Raw genomic sequence first — 18770 nt, 5'->3', positions numbered from 1 at the left:
TAAAAGTCTTACTTCTACTGTTATTTTTATATGTATAAAAAAAATAACAATTGATTTAAATTGTGTTTTGTGATAGTTTATTTGACCATACAAGCGAATTGCTCCCAGGCTATAACCACTTTGTTAACAAGACACATTATAAAACAAACAAGAGCGGGTCACTCGACACCCACAGTATACAGGATTTCAAATACATCACAAACAGACTTTTGTTGATACGTCTGTGCCTGACCTATATTATGTCAAAGTGAGACTACGTTTATTATGTATATTCAAACTACTAGTTGTAAACCTTTGAGAGTATGGGAGGAGCACAATTTAAAGACATTTTGTTTTAAAATAAGAGATGAACACCTATTCAAGATTATCAGGCATATAAAATTCTCACAAGACACCATTTCTCTCTCTCTCTCTCTCTCTCTCTCTCTCTCTCTCTCTCTCTCTCTCTCTCTCTCTCTCTCTCCATCAATGGTAGAGTTTAGAGTATTTAGCACCAGTTAACTATATACAGAGCTTCTATTTACACATGAGTGTGACTGTACAGGGATGCTGGTATTTACATTATGTACAAATAATCTGATTATATAACATACATGTTAATTACACAAAATGAATAATACAATGTAAAGCATTTTTAATGTTAAAACCTGTAAACTCAGAGAACGATGTGATGATATCTGCAAGTATAGACTGATTTTTGACACATTTTCCTGTTCAACTACAAGAAGTAATCCATTACCCAGACTTCACAGTAGCCATACATAAAGTGAAAAGTTTGTATACATAGTTATCTCCAGATTATCAGAAAAGCATATTGTTTGAAGAAATAAATATCACATGTAAAATATGGACATACATGTATATAATAAAAAAGCAACATGAACATATCAATATGGCAGTCACAACAAAACAAAAACATTAGTGAAAATGTTAATATAATCATCACAGTTTAGTGGATTTCAAGACAAAATAAAACAATTTCAACCAATAATAGATTTGCTTTCCCCACTTTGTAGAAAAACACCCGAAAACAAGGAAAAACCATTAAAGATGAGCTCTAATACACTATGCTGATTGTGTGTTGTTTGTTGACGATTTCCATCACAAAATGAGGTCCAACTACATGTAATACATTTTATCAGTGAATCTATATATGACTGGATTTCTTCATTTATTTGGCAAAGGACTTCAATTCGCATTCACTGGGGCTGGAGGCTCAGGTATCAATGAGGTAAAAAATGTAGTCAGAAAACTCCAGGCAAGGGTCAGACCCCTGGGGGGTGGGGGTTCCACAGCCTCAGGTGCAGTACCCTCTGTTGGGGGGTCCACAGTCTCTGGGGAGGCACCTTCTGTTTGTGTTGTGTCATTGGCCTACAAAAGCAGAAACTTGGTTAAAACTTATAGCATGGTGGCAACTATTTATTGGTGACTACTCTTTACTTGGTGACTACTCTTTACATGGTGACTACTCTTTACATGGTGACTACTCTTTACTTGGTGACTACTCTTTACATGGTGACTACTCTTAACATGGTGACTACTCTTTACATGGTGACTACTCTTTACATGGTGACTACTCTTTACTTGGTGACTTCTCTTTACATGGTGACTACCCTTTACATGGTGACTTCTCTTTACATGGTGACTACTCTTTACTTGGTGACTACTCTTTACATGGTGACTACTCTTTACATGGTGACTACTCTTTACATGGTGACTACTCTTTACATGGTGACTACTCTTTACTTGGTGACTACTCTTTACATGGTGACTACTCTTTACATGGTGACTACTCTTTACATGGTGACTTCTCTTTACTTGGTGACTACTCTTTACATGGTGACTACTCTTTACATGGTGACTACTCATTACATGGTGACTACTCATTACATGGTGACTTCTCTTTACATGGTGACTACCCTTTACATGGTGACTACTCTTTACATGGTGATTACTCTTTACTTGGTGACTACTCTTTACATGGTGACTACTCTTTACATGATGACTACTCTTTACTTGTTGACTACTCTTTACTTGGTGACTTCTCTTTACATGGTGACTACTCTTTACTTGGTGACTACTCTTTACATGGTCTCTATTCTTTATGTGTGCTTTAATTCATATTTTGATTTGAATCTAAGATATAATAAAATATCTAAACGTGATTTGATAGAGATAATGAAGTGCTACAATTTGTGAATCTAGAAATTTTGAACAAAAAAGTGTTGGCCATCTACATGTATACATGCATTAGCAAGTTTCAATGTGAAAATAATGAAACTGGCAATATCAATTTTGATAGATACGTGTAGTTGATTCACATACAAGATCTGAAGACAATTAAACAACATACAGCAAGGCATAGAACTATTTATTTATCTAGAAGTAAATCCTAAATTTTGCATCCAAGATCCATCTAGTTTTTCAAAACTACAATTTACCACCTGTATACCTTTCTATACAATGATTTCAGGGAAGAGATTTTATGGACTACTGTAACAGTCAATCAATTTCAAATTCAACACATGTAAATAACTCTATCCTTAATATCATTATCATCCCTTCGTCTATCAATTTTAGTTGTAAATTATCGAACACAATATTTTCATCTTTGGACAATTAAGCTGCACCAAACAAAGAGAAGAAATGTCAGTAGAAGGCACCAGTAGTTTGCATGGATTGACATGATGCAAATACAGGGAGCAGACTTTTGGGTTTTACCTGGGCGCGCTCTGTATTTTCCTCTGTCCCAGGGTCCTGGGGCGCTGCTTCTGGCTGCTGTGGCTGTTCCTGTCCCTCGTTGACCTCATTTTCTGCCTCAGGATTCCTTCGACGAACAGCGAACCAACCGGTCTGATATCTACAGTAAACACAAGAATGTTTTAACTACACAATACATGTTTTGTCACCTAAAAAAATAAATCAAGTGTTCTTTTTCAAAGAAAGGTCTGTTTATTCTTTAGAAATCCCCAAATAACGTTTGTGTCATGGAAAGAAATAAGTTGCACTTTTAAATTTATGAAAACATATGTTGATATATTCTCAAGTTAAAAACTACAAATTCTACATCTACATGTGTATTTTACTTTGAAGCTTTTTACACTGGCATTTCTGACCTAAATAACAATTATTCAAGCGATACTTGTAGCATTATCAAATTATTTAAGAATGTATCAAATAAACTTACAAATAAACAAAGAAAAAGAAGGCAGCGACAGCCAGAAATCTGGTGAAGTTGGAATAGAAGTAGACAATGCTGATTAGGACCATAAAGCGACTGAAGGTGTAGACATAGTCCAGCCAGTCCCGCTGTCCAAACTCATCATCATCGTCGTCATCCATCCCACCCTGGGCATTCATCACTGGGTTAGCGTTGTCTGGCCTCGCAGCGGGGGCTTCCTGGACATTCTCCACAGGAACCTGGTTCTCTGCCTCAGGGGCAACAGTGGCCATCAGGGGCTGGTATGTCCCTGTTTGATAGCTGTAAATAGGTCAACAAAGTCTCATTTAGGGAATCATTCAAGCTGATAAAAGCAAACGTTTTCTGGTACAAGACTACATGTACTAACTATTGCATGTAGTGGGTTGCCATCTGGTAGTAGTAATTCTGCATCATCATCATGTACTGTTCATGGGTCAAGGCCATTCCTGGGTTGTTGGGCATTGTCATGACCGGAGACTGTAGGGGGGAGGTTGTGCTGCTGGAGCTGGTAACAAAGCTGGAACATAAATGCTCAGAATTACTCACACAAAAATATATCTCGAGTTGAAATTTTTATTTGGATTATAATGCATGCAAAACCTTTTACTAAAAGACAATAAGCTTATTCAAAATGTGTTTCTCTAGTACACAGTTAATTTCCAAAATCCATATACAAAGCATAATACAACCAAGAGTACAACTGTGGTAACTAAATGTTTATTTAGAGATTCCTAATACTAAGTTTTGTCAAACTATGATAAATGATGATTGTATCATCATGATTTATTGATTAAAAAAATCCATCTACTGACTCAAAGATTCTGAGTACCATACTGGCAGAGAATCTGTTTACTAAATAAATTTCAGAAAGATTTTGAAATTATGTTTTTTTCTTTTAAATTGCACTTCTTTTTGCCCTTTTTAAAAAAATTTCTAGTGCTTATGCAAGAAAATCTTATCATGAAGGTTTATAACAATAAGTGTTGACTTCAGAAAGTAATGATAAGAAAATAGTGTAGGGGAATCAGAAATCTTGCCTTGAAGGCTTGGATCAGCTGTAAGGGCATGTAAGTTACAGTGTCTTTGCTTACCTGGCCATAGTGACAGGTTGGCTGCTGGGACTATGAGGAATGCGATGGCGGAGTCCCTCTGTACTGTGTGCGCTGTGCGTGGCTTGTGTGCTGGTTGTGCTGTGCGTGCTGCTGTTTGTTGAGCATGAAGAGGATGTGTTGCTAGCTGCTGCTGCTCTTTCCTTAAGAATAATTCAGAAAAGATTATAAATACAAATACCGTATTTTTCCGACGATTAGTCGGTATTTTTTTCCTCTGAAGCAGAGCACCCGACTCATCGTCTTGTTCGACTTGTCGTAGGCTCGTAGTCAGAAATGTTTTAAAAATAGCATTAAAATTCTTGGTTTTAATCATCTTGAGTTGGCTGTGTGATTGAAAATTACGTTGTTGAATTCACTGTTCATCTTTAATAATTATCATTTTCACTCATCTGTCAACACTTAAATACATAATAATAACAACAGTTGTTAAAAAATGTTACATTGTCTTTAATCAATTAAAAGTTTTACCGTTCTGTTTTTATAAACACATCGTCACATGGTTCTATGTATCACTAGTAGGAAGATAACATTGCGCAGTAAAATTGAAACCAAGTTTGAATAGAAGAAAATATGGCAGTAGGTCCAGGGGATGTTTTTTTTTTAATTTAATTATTTTATTTGTAAAAAGTTGTTAGTGGAAAGTATAAATCAGAAATATTTAATGGTCAAATTCAATCTTAAAATACGTAATCGGCAATTATCAATACTATTGTTTATACAATAGGCTGACACCGGTTGTGTTAATAATCTTGCCCTAAGGCTGAGATCTTTACGGCAATTTCACTCCCTGTGTATATAAAGAGTACCGTTATAAGAGTGATTATAGTTCATTGATTAATTATTGTCCAATTCTATGATTATTGTTAGATAATTTTTTAGGAAATGTATGTATGTCGTATATCGTCATTATCAAGTCGTACAAATGATCGATCTATTTCTAACAGTGTCTATGTAAAACAATAGCGTGTAACTGCATTACTGGATACAAAGTAAACAAGTTTCATCAAATCATAGTAATTGCTAAGCTTTCTGCACTTGAGATCCCCCTTTGAAGTCCAACACGAGACAGGTGCATGCCTATGACACCGGAAATTGTTAAACAAACATTGACCACGCGCCGAGTCAACAGGTGGCTGGTTACGTAATGGCGAATACACTGGCCATAGTCAGAGTGGATACTTATTTTAATGCTTGGGAATAAAATATTTCTGACAAAGTAAGTTAAGTTTTGCATAACACGCGATATCGGGAATTGTTTAAAATGCAAGCGACTTTGTAGAAGTTGCCGGTATTTGAAAATTTGATGCATAAGTATAAAGCGTAATTGTTTAAATGTTAATCATTAATAATAATTGGTAGCAATATCGGTGACATCGTGGCATCATACACTGATAATGTTACTGCAGTTTTATAGGCCATTTTGAAGTGATAAGATCGACGTATGGTCTGAGATCGACGTATCATAGGATTTTGTTAAAATTTTGGCTAAAAATGGGCAATTCGACGAGTCGTCCGCATCGACGAGTCGTCGGGAAAATACCACAGGGCGAAAAACCATCTTTAAGCAAGTCCTTAAAGGTGGCTTAAAGGTGACTTAAAGGAGCTTAAAGGCTATACAACCTTTAAGCCTTCTTTAAGCTACCTTTAAGCCACCTTTAAGCCACCTTTAAGCATCTTTAAGTGGCATTTACGCTCTCTTTACACTGCCTTTACACTGTCTTTAAGTGGCCTTTAAGTCAATATTGATCAAGCTGCACAATAAAAACATATATTAAATGCAAAAGCTCTTTTATAGAGATGGAAGGGGGTCATCCGAGTGATAATATAATTTCCAAGGAAGGGGGGGCTGTTCCAGGCGGTTTTAATCGTCGCTCCATTAAACACAGATCGCTATCATCAGCACCACTCTGATGGACACAGATTGCCGTTATAAAATTCTTGATAATTTTTGGGGGTTTCAAAATTATTGTAGGTATGAGCGCAGTCTCTGTATCTTAATATGTGCATAAAACTAATTAAAGTATGTTTGTTTCCTATTATAAATTAATCGGTGAAAAAAATCTCAATCTCTCTCTCTCTCTCTCTCTCTCTCTCTCTCTCTCTCTCTCTCTCTCTCAGTTCATCCGGTTATTAAACAAAATAAAGATAATGAACCAAAAATGCATGATTTAATTTGTTAATCGGTTTAAGGTTTGTATTTTTTTTTTCAATTTTCATTATTTCTAACTCTAGATCTGCTAGATACATGTTAAAAATGAAAAGACTCTCAACTGCCTTTGTTATATCGGGCAAGATATTACTGCTTTGTTTGTCTAGACAAAGTTTTGTTCGTTTGTGTATATCTAATTAGAGTCTATTGTTTGTCCAACTTAAGAAAACCCCTGGAACTAACACAGAATATACAAGATATACACAGCAGTTGTATCGTGTGCCCAGGTGCATGTTTGTGTATATCTAATTAAAGTCTATTGTTTTTCCAACTTAAGAAAACCCCTGGAACTAACACAGAATATACAAGATATACACAACAGGTGTGTCGTGTGCCCAGGTGCACGTCAGGGTTTCTAAAGGCGTTGAATCTTAGTATGTACGAGTATACGATAAGTCTAGTGAATAAAAGTTAATTTACATTTGTAATTCATTTTCAAAGTATTATTTCCTAGCTCTGGGTTTCAAAGATGTTACGTCTACAAATTAACGATACATGTATGTAAGAGTAAAATCTTGAGGCTAATTAATTAATGTACCGGTGATCATAAATAGGGGTTGATTATTTAAATATATGTATAAGGGTAAATATGTCAAATATACCCGGCCTGGCACATCATTCAATTGTATGTACAAGTCATTTGCAATTGTCACATGCAGTAAATACGTCACCGGTAATTGGTAATTTTGTTTGTTATAGAATTGATAGTTTAAAAATCATGTACATGTACATACAATTACATGTAAATATTTAAACATATTGGAACGGCGCCGCGATCATGAAAACCGGGAAATTGCGGGAAATTGAACAAATACCCTAATAGTATCAATACATTTAATAAAAGAAATGATTTCATTTTCTTTCTTACATTTTTATAGTTATAAATTAGATGAACGTATATCTACTCGTTTAAATTTATTAGCTAAGAAAGCCTACTATAGTGAACCTAACGGTTTCCATTTAGGTATAATATATTTTTGTTCACTGAAGACCAAGTTCCGTATTTCATTCTAAATACATGCATGCATGTAATTTATAAATTAGATATAATTGATTGTTACAAACTGAATGGTTTGTCAAAATCTTTTTAAAGTAAACACATTCAATACAGTGATTCAATATCCACTGATATATAGGATATAAAAACGCTCATTTATATGTAAGTTGCCGTGGCGCAGAGGATGTGTGGAGATGCTAGAAAACTAACGGTCCCGGGTTCAATTCTCGCCGCGGCCGGTTTTTTTTGTGGTTTTTTTTTTTCATTTTTCTTTCTAGAACAAAAACCGTTTTAATACCTTTTCTTTCATAAAGTTAATACATTTTGTTGGAAATTAAGCACAATATTGAATTAAATTTTTTTTAATGGCTTAAAGGTGGCTTAAAGGTAGCTTAAAGGTGGCTTAAAGGTGGCTTAAAGAAGTTTGGACATTAAGGACCTATAAGTTGTCCTTAAAGGTGGCTTAAAGGTGGCTTAAAGATAGTCTTTAAGCTGCCTTTAAGCCATCTTTACGCTTTCTTTAAGCCACCTTTAAGCAATACTTATAGCTTAAAGGTAGCTTAAAGGTGGCTTAAAGATCGTCTTTAAGCTACCTTTAAACACCTTTAAGCTATCTTTAAGGAGGACTTAAAGATGGTCATTCATCCTGTGTACGGTATTTCTCTTCATCAAGTTAACAAAATCAACACCAATTTCTGACTGTAACTTACTTTAGCTTTTTGAGATTCATTAAAAGAATGGTCAACACATGGAGAACACACCAAGTGGACTGTATGATGAACTTTTTCTTCATTCTAGTAAAGAAAAAAGAAGTATATATAAAGGTAAAGATAAAAACACATTAATAATAAATTGTTAATGGTTAAAGATAAAAGACAACATTTCCGCACCTGAATAATAATTTCTTTTAATGTCATTTCATCAGCTAATAGTTTTCCAGAATATATAAGTCTTTGTTGTGTTTCTTTCTGGAAAAAAAAAGGAAATATAGGTCAGTTGCTAGTGATATAAATGTTTCAATAGCTTGACAAGAGTGATAAGTAATTTCATTGATCAGAATGTGGCTCTTTGTTGTATGAAAATGAACAATGGAAGTGATTTTAAATGATAGGTCATTAGGTGATACTCCGTATAGTATGTATAAGCTTAATACTGCCACAGTTCTAATTTCACTAGCGAATTGTTTTTAACCCTATGCTTATTTAGTACAGTTTTGGTTCTTATATTTACTGAAGGGTTTTAGCTGAAGCCTAGGGCATTAGCTAAGGTCATTCCCACCCCCATCCCCAGCTTTATTATAGATCACACTGATATACATGTACTTTCGCAAAGTTTCAGTAGGGAGATATTTAATTGATGTACATAAAACAATTGACATTACATCATCTTTCATCAAACTTTGTCATTTTACCCTGCAAAAGAGCAGTACCGCAGTTACCATGAAGGGATTTATATCTAAATCTCGTCTGTATGATGACATTAATAACACCACAGAATAAAAAAATAGGGTATAAACAGTATTTCACGGAACGTCTGAATCATTTTAAAGCCCATGATCACTGAAGATACCTTTGGGTACTTACTGGGTTACTGGGGTACACATCCTCTAGGTGCTTCTTTAATTTCTTCACAGTCCAGCCTAACATGCATTCGACCGTGTGATCTTCTATTCTTTGATTTGGAGCTCGAATTACCAGCGTTACAGAAGCATTTATATCCATTTTCCTTAAATTATAACGTAATTTTACATGTAAACAATGTAACCCTGAAATCAATATCAGTAAATAGTGCTTTGTCAACAAGAGAGTGGTCCTGTTAATGCCATAGGTGAGAAAAAAATGAATTAACCAAATTCTAATGACAAAATCATAACTCGTCATACTTTACCTGTTTCGTTATCTAAAGATTAAAGTTCTCGTTATGCGCGTTACGATAAATTTAGCTGAGAAATGTCGAGTTGAGGTTATGACGTCACCAAAAACAAAGTTGGCGTTTTCTGATTGGCTAACGCACGAATACCCAGAGATCATGCAGATAGTGCACTTGTTTATTCACAGTGTTTCGTATGCTCCCAAAATAAGTGTCGGGCTTTCAATTTTTTATTACTTACGATATTGCTTTGCTTATGTCTACAAGCCATGAAAACTTGAAAGTTCATGCATGACAATCGAAAGCGGTTGACATGGCATTTCGTACCCAATATAATTAGCCCCACGGGTTAACATCCCGAAATACCTCTAATCGGAGTAAATTCTCTCTCTCTCTCTCTCTCTCTCTCTCTCTCTCTCTCTCTCTCTCTCTCTCTCTCTCTCTCGCGAAAGTTGTTTTTGTCTATGATAAGCCCCACAGGCCTTGACGGTCACCTGAATACCATTGACCAACAGCACTATGTGACTCAAGCAAGTAAAAATAATGTTCTCTAAATGATCATACATTTTTGTCAACCCTCCCTCCCAAAAAAAAACCTTAAACCCCGGACCTGCCCCATGGGCAGTGATTTCACAATTAAAGAAGAGGATATTATGGACATACGTGTAATCACAATGATTTAGTATAAGTAACTCTGAAGACTATGAATGTATATACAGATGATCATATTATAAAATTTATACATTTTCACTATGTGGCCATATTGGCTATACGCATTTCTAAAGACCTAAACCTCTGACCCAGGGGTCATGAGGTTCATAATTTAGGTTGAAAGCTTCATTAACACCATTATAAAGCATTTAGCCCCCCCCCCCCCCTTCTACATTGTACAGAAGATTTTCAGTAAGATTTATAGAAGTAATATACATGTTCACTATATCATGTATATGGCCATATTGGTCCCGCCCTTTACAGTGTAGCGATCTATTATTAGGAGCAGATCAAAGATCTAATTTTAATTAATTTGATGAATTTCACAATTTTGGTAGAGGGTTTCATGGACATCATATAACCATGCATTTATTTATTTTTCCAAATAAAGATTTTTTTGACTTTGTGGCCTTTTTGACCATGTTCATGGGGCCCATTTCTTTCTTTCTTTCTTTCCTCCGAATGGAGATTATCATAACATATTTACAAGAACATAAACTTATAGACAATTATAGGGAGAAAGAGATAATGTAGGTCTACTGGGTTGCAATGATCCAGTACATATAATACGTAATTACCAACAAGTTTTACAAGCGTACACACACTGTCTAGATAGATATATAATCGGTATATGTGACAACTGTCTAAAAAAATATTTTTGTTACAAATATAATTTAATAATCCATTTTTTAAAAGTGACTTGACATGATTTAAGCAAAAATGTTTAAAATGTTATTTCCCCATCTAAGAATAATAAAACTATTAAGTCGGCAAATATAGAAATAAGACTAAACATTGTCGTACCTTGTTTGTATTCTTATTTGATTTAGATTTTTAAGTGTATGTAGTCCTTTTTATGCATTAAAATGGCATTTAAAACTATCAAACATATTGTCTCTTTGAGAAAAACGTTCCCTAGGAAGTGAGTACGTTTTCTCCCGGGTACATTTTCTCCTGGTACCGAATTTTTGACATCGGGTTCGAAATTCTTTGATTAAGGCCATTCGGATCTCTATTGAAGATAGAGACCCGAGGAGTTCCGGCACATATTATGTAAACATAAATTTTTCACGTTGTCGTTGATAACATTTGGGTATGGAGTCCCCTACTAGAAAAGAAATCTTGCATAATTTTCAGACAGGGGTCATCGACGCTGAAGAATGTTTCTGTATGATTGTTTCTCTCGATGGTTATGATTCAACGAGACAACATTTCCTGAAAAACATTGATTTCTTGAGGCTCACTAATCCTAAGAAGTACAACGAACTCTTCACCGTTTTTGCAAATTACTTTGAAAAACCTCCATCTGGTGCATTTTTAGATCCTATAGGCTGTAGTGTTGAAAATGGATACTTAACAAGTGACTTTGGGTATGAACTGGAAGTAGAACTTGCATCAGCCCTCTCATTGCAAGATCAGAATGAAAGCCTTAACAGCAAAGCATCTTATGTTAGTGTTGTTCAGGAGCCAGTTAGTAAACAAAGAAATACATCAAGTAATTCTGAAAGAAATCAACCAGAGAATGTTAACAATAGTTTCTCAAAAAATGTGGAAGATGACAATGGTTCAGTCACTTCATCGGTCAAAAGTAAAAAAAGGAAAAATAAAGGCTCCACAAACAGGCCTGTGGTTTACTGGTTCAGGAGAGATCTTCGTCTGTATGACAATCCAGCATTGTTTGAAGCGGCCAGTATGAATGTCCCCGTTATATTGGTCTTCTTGTGGTCAGAATCAGAGGAGGATCCAGAGGGTGTGGTGGCAGCAGGAGGAGCCACTAAACTATGGTTACACCACGCTCTGAACCACCTGGACAAATCCATCAGTGACAGATACAACAACAGGATCATCTACAGGAAAACCCAGTCCTGTCAAAGAGAAATCCTGTCACTTATTGAAGAAACTGGTGCCAAAGCATTGCTGATAAATGATGTCTATGAACCATTCCTCAAACAGAGAGATGACAAGATTTGTTCAGAACTACAGAGGAAAGGGATAGAATGTAAGAGATTCCACTCTTACTTGCTGCATGAGCCAGGTTCTGTGTCAGCGGAGTCTGTGGGGATGAGAGGGGTTGGCTCAGTGACCCACTTTATGGAGTGCTGTAGGCAATCTGATGCCCGGCCCATTGGGCATCCTCTGGATTATCCCCCCACTCTACCCAAACCAGACCAGTTTCCCTCCAGCTCATCTCTTCATGATCTAGAACTAGCCAAAATGCCAAGGAGAAAAGATGGATCTATTGTATGTAATCATTTCAAGATAATATGAAGGGAATATTGATTACAAAAAAAAAAAATGTTCAATTTTTTATGGTGTTCTTTGGAAAGGCGAGCGTTTTATAGGATATTTTTTGTAGTAAACATGTAGAAGTAAAGGAGACCCCCAAATAATCCACTTCAATACTTGTATCATTATTTTTTATGCACCAATAATTACTGTCAAATCAGAAATTTACTTAGAGTCTGAAAATGATATCTTTTAGATTGACTGGGCAGCACCAATTGTGAGACAGTGGGATTTTGGAGAAGAAGGAGCATGGAAAGCTCTAGAACTTTTCTTATCTGAAGGTAGAAACAATAATTTTTCGCAATGTTTCATTTTCTAGATTTTCAGTGACTTACCTTCCTTCCTAACTTCTTTGTGGATACATGTTTTAAAATAGATACATATCATCTTATGATATTTCTTTTCATGCTCTGCTGTCGTGGGGTTCCATGTTATGATACATTTTTATGTAACCAGTGTTATCTTGCCATATTCCATCAGCAATTATTCCTCTTAGACTGAACTGAAATTTTTTTAGATTTTTAGATATACTCTGGCTCCTCTTAGACTGTTATTATGTCGAGACCGTAGATTTTTATATTTCAGTGACGATCTTGAATGCCCACTAATTTCACAATTTTGCTATACTAAAACTATCTCTTGCTTACCTGTGGGTGTATGTATGCTATACTAAAACTATCGCTTACTTGTAGGCGTCAGGAAATATGAGAAGGAGTCGTGTCGCGCCGACCACCTGAACACCTGTCGGATCTCTCCGTACCTTCACTTTGGTCAGATCAGTCCCCGGGCGGTGCTGGAGGAAGCCAGACACATGAAGTCGCCCAAGTTCCTCCGGAAGCTGGCCTGGAGAGACCTGTCTTATTGGCTGCTGACCCTCTGGCCTGACCTCCCCTCACAGCCCACCAGGGTGCATTACAGGGTAAGTCATAGGGAAATCTACCAGTCTTTTTAGAAATAAAGGTCTTAGCTCTACTAAACTTCTCCATTTGTAGTCAAGAAGATGTAAAAATCACACTCTGAAAAGAATGAAACATTTTTATTATGTATTACATATTTTATCCCTAGCAGTGAGATACTGGAGAAACAGTGTGTTGTCGAAGTGGTTACATGTTCACACAACCTACATGATATAGAATATCTGTAGACTCTAGCAGTATGAAGTCACAGTATGAGATAAATAATCAATGCCAGGTGCCAGTGTATGAACTAATGTTTATATTTCACTACAGGATCAAGCCTGGAGCAGGGACCCTGGTCACTTGAAAGCGTGGCAGAGAGGTAGGACGGGATTCCCCCTGGTGGATGCCGCAATGAGACAGCTGTGGCTGGAGGGGTGGATCAACAACTACCTCAGGCACGTGGTCGCCTCCTTCCTCATCTCCTACCTCCGCCTCCACTGGGTGGAGGGCTACCGCTGGTTCCAGGTAAATCCAGGAATATAAAATGGGAGGGAGATAACCCTAACATGCCTGTTGCATTGTCTTATTATGTTTGGGATAATAAGATTGCCAAATTATGATATAAGATAGAATGGACAGAAATACCATAAATTATAAAACCATGCATTTTCATGTGTAAACTTCTGATGCTCAGACTAATTTAAGCATTGATTTGTGTTGTTATAGGACACCTTACTGGATGCTGATGTGGCCATCAATGCCATGATGTGGCAGAATGGAGGAATGAGTGGGCTGGACCAGTGGAACTTTGTGATGCACCCTGTGGATGCAGCTTTGACCTGTGACCCAGATGGAGCCTATGTCAGAAAGTGGTGTCCAGAGATAGCAGCTCTCCCCAACGACTTCATACACCAGCCCTGGAAATGTCCACCCTCCATTCTGAGGCGATGTGGTATAAAGTTAGGTAAGTGAGGGGAACAGAAACACATTTTCAAGATAGGGAAAAACTGTATTTGTTTACAATTTTATGAAATTGTCACAAAACTTGAACAATTTTGGTGTCTGATTGTATTTGATTTCTGTAACAGGAGAGACATACCCAAATCGGGTTATATCAGATTTAGAGGGAGCAAGGGAGCAGTCATTAACAGATGTTGTAAATGTTCGGAAGAAGCACCCAGAGTTTGTGGACCGCCGAACAGGCAACGACCTTGTGCCCCTCCCTGATGGTCTATGTGTCCCGGTCATCACCAGGAAGGAGTTCAAGTACAAGTTGCACCACCCAGAGGCCAAGGACAACCCCCACACAGCTGTACTGAGGGGGTACCGGTCCAGGAAGAGGGACGAAGCCATTGCTTTTGCCAACGAGAGAGACTTCATGGCTAGTGCTATGAATGAAAGTGTGAAACTTACTGAGAGAAGATTAAAGGCAACGCAATATGAAGCACTCTGATGAAGTAGTGTGTAGAATTCCGGGTGTAGATGAGCTGTTTAGTGTTGGAGGATTGAGGACATGAGTGTGTGATACGCATAAATGAAGATGGCTTCTTGGGATGTGGTTTGGAAAATGTGAAGAATGGGGTGTTTTCGCTAACAATAATGACTTGAACACATGCGTGTGGCAACTGCTTTCCTCTTTGAGCTGTGCATGTGGTTAAGGAGGAATTACATGTATTTATGTCTTCCACGTTAGTTTATAATTATTTATTAATCAAATTAAATTTTGGCTTGCCTGACTTTTGTCATTACACAATCTTTACTGGGACAATACTGGTATGTTACTATTTTGTCGCCATCACATACGTAGTTATTATGCTCCATTTTACAGATTTGTAATACAAGTAGTACTGGCATATCTTACAAAGGTGAACAGGTGCTCTGTTGTTGTTAAAAGAATGCCTGCTCAGTTTCTTAATTAAGCCCACTGTTTGTTAATGATTATATCCTTGGATTTCAGTGTATCATTATCGTTTTAAGTCTAATGTCATTGCACTGTCTGCCATTTGTACACTTAAAAATCTAGCAGCATTAAGCGTGGAATTCTCTGCTGACTAATCTATCGAATCATAATGAATTCTTTTTTTCTTATGGTCGTGTGAGTCAATTTCAGTGATTTCAAATTCCCATACTGTGGTTTCATTAATATTCAAGGGCATCAATTTTCGTGGATAAAGTGAAAATCACAGTTTCAAGGATACATAAATTCGTGGCCAATGACCCTATCAATACAAAATGTTAATAAAAATTGCACTTCAATGAACATTTAATTTCGTGGATCAACTTAACAACGAAATCCACGAAAATTGGTATTCAACGAATATTGATGAAACCACAGTAAGCACCATATTTTTGCAGTTTGAATTTAAATGGATGGATGGCCACAACTTTTATGTCTAAAAAAAAAGTTGTATTAAGAATATTTAGATGTGTTTGTTGGGTAATACTTGGACCACACAGCTTCCATATAAAGATGATTTTTACTCTCACGTGCACTGGTCCATCTGTCCTTAAGTTTCCAAGAAATCCCGGTATATTCCATGGATACTTTTTGCTTTGGGATTACATTTATTGGGAGGCATCCATTATACATTGACAAAGATTCTGAGGAGGGTTACCCATCAGTCTAGAAACAAACTAAAGTCACTGGTTTACCAGAAAAAAATGGCGATATGGTTTGTATATATACGATTTTTAAACATCTTTCCATTGTTTTTTAATTTTAATGAGATCAGCCAAATTCCTACAGGAACTCATATCACGTATTTTTACATAGTACATATACTGAGTATACGTTACTCTTTTTCGTGAGACAAATATCGAAATTTCACCCAAAATTATTATATTTGCTTAAATACAGATTAAACGCTTTAGATCTCAGTTTATATTTGTAAACAAACTTATTAATGATAATCAATTCACACAATTAAAATGTTATTGGTTATATACTGTAGACAATTTGAAGAAAAAACAAACAGTGGAACACTTTGAAACTTTGAGACGTCACAGAATGAACAATCTAATTAGATTGCAAAATGAATAAGTTATGCTACTTGGATTTTAGAGACGTAAAAAAAAAATTCTGTTTGAACCCGAATTTATTTGACAAGTTTGAAATTAAGTCCCAAATAAATCCGTAAATATAAACTTTTACTAATTAACAATTTTTAATTGTCAATAAGTCCATGGCAATTAAAAAATGTTATTTAAAAGGAAAAAGATATGAGTAAAAAAGGGCATATAGAACAGAATCAATAATTATGTAAGACTTTGGTATAAATGATCGAAACAGGACAACAACTATGGAGAACAGATAGCATCGACAATGTTTGAAATAAATGCACACACTCTTTTTAGAGATTAAGAATTACAATTGGTCCTGAGTTCAGAGAATCTAAGAAAGAAGTAGATTTAGATAACGCAATTGTTCAGGGTGATAAAACCTTACATAATGTTTATAAAGTAGATCACCAACCGTACCTATGAGATACATATCTAGTAACCTCCGTAGAATCTTTGCATTGTGACAACTCTGAAAAAAAATTAAGCACTTTTTAACATTTGGGACCAAGTCGACGCACTTTGAAGTTTTTTGCAAAGTGCTTTATCAGTGTACATCAACATTTCCTTATTATCAAAGCACTTAACGCACTTTGAAAATAATTTGAAAAATATTTATTGTAGACACTGTTTGATATGGTAGATCATCAGTGGGATTGGGGAGGGGACAACGTAATATATATTATTGAAATCTAACGCTTGAATGAACCCGCATTTTCCGTAACATCAGTTTTCAAAGTACGTAAATTTTCAAAGTGGTAACAAGTACAGAAGAATATAAGTTAGCTCATTTATAAACAAAACAACGGTAACCCGTTCTGGGAATTTTGATAGAAAATCAGCAGTACGCAGATACTATATTATCAAAATAATTCAATTAATTAAGTTAAACTACACCAACAAGTTCAAAAACAAAATTTAATGTCTTATAGTTCAGAAGCGTTTCTGAATGCAATTAATAATGCAGGGTTACAAAAATATCTTTATACATTGTTCAAAGACCAAGAGAAAAAAATGAACTAAATAATTCATTATTTTTCTTGGATATCTCCAGGATCATCGATTCGAAAACTTTAATAGGGAAACCAAGGCTCTCTCTCTCTCTCTCTCTCTCTCTCTCTCTCTCTCTCTCTCTCTCTCTCTCTCTCTCTCTCTCTCTCGTTTAAGTTGTTGTCTTATACAACAATCTGTTAGGTCGTGTGTGTGCCCCCCCCCCCCCACAAACCTGTGTCCCTGTACTACAGATGAGAAATGTACATAACAGTAACAGGGTCGTTACAATTCCTATGGAAGGGGGGGGGGGGGCGTGTATCTACAAGAAAATTTCCCTGCCAGACCAACTGAATTCTGAATTTTTGTTTTAAGAAGATGTGAACTCACCCACAAAGACAACGGCAATTTTGACGGTTCAAAAATCAAATAATTATTTAAGTTCTCGAAGTATGATGAAACGAATTTTTTATGAAATCGTTGATTTTTTCTAAAATTTTCTGTTTCTACTAATCTGATACTATAAACACAAGAAGTATACAATGATTCAGTGATGTTCCAAATTACCAATGAGAGTTTGAATAAGTTTAATATCTTTGCTTGTCTGGTAACAAAATATTGAACAGACGACAAAAGCAAGTAATTATTAATGCCTGAATTAATGATAGCGATTTTGTTTGTTTGGTAGATACATTTTCTGTTTTATATTCATTACTTCATTATTTTATGTAAATAATCCAACTCAATATATGGGAGTCATTCAAATGAAATGCAGTTGTAAGCTGTATCTTTTTTTAGCAACACACTGATGTAGCTGCAGGCCTGTAGCTCCCGGTCTGAAACTGGACGACCTGGACGATTATATACATGTAAATTAACCTATTTTTATCATACTCCAATTAAGGTGGGAAATGGTTTCTACCTGGTTGAATCGATCCAGGGACCACAAAATCAAAAATATCTCCGCGTTACCACTAGTCTTGGTATCTAACGCTTGCATTAGATGTCTTTTAACAATTCTCAGTGCGAAGACCACGTTAAACCAAAATTAATTCAATGTTAACGTGTATTACAATAACTGCATAACATAATTTTAATCGAATGTCTTTAGTTTAAAGTGGTTCAAATAGTCAGATATACCATTTTAAATCGCATACTATTTTCCTATGTACATGTATATCCTTGCCAAAAGCTGACTATTTTAATGATGTTGTGTAAGAAAGTTAAGACTCAGAGCATGGTGATTGTGTAATATGCGTTTCTTTTAATATATTTCACTTAAATATTGTATAATATTGAAAATGTCTAAAGTTTGCAAAATTGCTATATTTTAGGCGAAATCGTACAGTAAGTGCTCTTTACTCTTTTACCAAACGTCTATAGAATTTGTCTGTAATATTTATGTTTATAATGATCGACAACGTTCATTTTTCATAAC

The 18770-nt window shown here is 35.8% G+C and overlaps 2 protein-coding genes across 2 annotated transcripts; one reads left to right on the top strand and one right to left on the bottom strand.

Moving 5' to 3' along the window:
- Window positions 1-54: 54 nt before the first annotated feature.
- On the bottom strand, window positions 55-9589 carry LOC128189277 (homocysteine-responsive endoplasmic reticulum-resident ubiquitin-like domain member 2 protein). Its single transcript, XM_052860832.1, has 9 exons — window positions 9408-9589; window positions 9104-9245; window positions 8411-8488; window positions 8231-8314; window positions 4294-4454; window positions 3570-3719; window positions 3188-3481; window positions 2722-2860; window positions 55-1371 (listed from the first exon to the last, which is right to left on the bottom strand). Exons 2-9 carry the CDS (start codon window positions 9239-9241, stop codon window positions 1189-1191), a joined length of 1227 nt encoding a protein of 408 aa, XP_052716792.1. The 5' UTR covers window positions 9242-9245; window positions 9408-9589; the 3' UTR covers window positions 55-1188.
- A 1540-nt stretch (window positions 9590-11129) lies between these two features.
- Window positions 11130-15021, top strand: LOC128190461 (deoxyribodipyrimidine photo-lyase-like). The gene is made up of 6 exons (XM_052862527.1): window positions 11130-12341; window positions 12583-12667; window positions 13079-13305; window positions 13616-13810; window positions 14012-14249; window positions 14374-15021. The coding sequence occupies exons 1-6, from the start codon at window positions 11196-11198 to the stop codon at window positions 14736-14738; spliced, it is 2256 nt and encodes a 751-aa protein (XP_052718487.1). The 5' UTR covers window positions 11130-11195; the 3' UTR covers window positions 14739-15021.
- The last annotated feature ends 3749 nt before the right edge of the window (window positions 15022-18770 follow it).

This window comes from Crassostrea angulata, chromosome 6 (assembly GCF_025612915.1).
Source record: "Crassostrea angulata isolate pt1a10 chromosome 6, ASM2561291v2, whole genome shotgun sequence".
NCBI lineage: Eukaryota > Metazoa > Mollusca > Bivalvia > Ostreida > Ostreidae > Magallana > Magallana angulata.
Note: the sequence above shows the minus strand (reverse complement) of the source record. Positions and strands in the feature narration are given on the sequence as shown.

What these genes read in the sequence shown, in the direction of transcription:
- LOC128190461 (XM_052862527.1), top strand. Translation starts at nt 11,196, where the DNA reads ATGGAGTCCCCTACTAGAAAAGAAATCTTGCATAATTTTCAGACAGGG. An exon ending in AGAACTTTTCTTATCTGAAG is followed by an intron (nt 12,668 to 13,078) that starts GTAGAAACAATA and finishes GCTTACTTGTAG; the next exon opens with GCGTCAGGAAATATGAGAAG. An exon ending in AGGGCTACCGCTGGTTCCAG is followed by an intron (nt 13,811 to 14,011) that starts GTAAATCCAGGA and finishes GTGTTGTTATAG; the next exon opens with GACACCTTACTGGATGCTGA.
- LOC128189277 (XM_052860832.1), bottom strand. Translation starts at nt 9,241, where the DNA reads ATGGATATAAATGCTTCTGTAACGCTGGTAATTCGAGCTCCAAATCAA. An exon ending in ATGAATCTCAAAAAGCTAAA is followed by an intron (nt 4,455 to 8,230) that starts GTAAGTTACAGT and finishes ATTATTCTTAAG; the next exon opens with GAAAGAGCAGCAGCAGCTAG. An exon ending in CAACCTGTCACTATGGCCAG is followed by an intron (nt 3,720 to 4,293) that starts GTAAGCAAAGAC and finishes TTTATGTTCCAG; the next exon opens with CTTTGTTACCAGCTCCAGCA.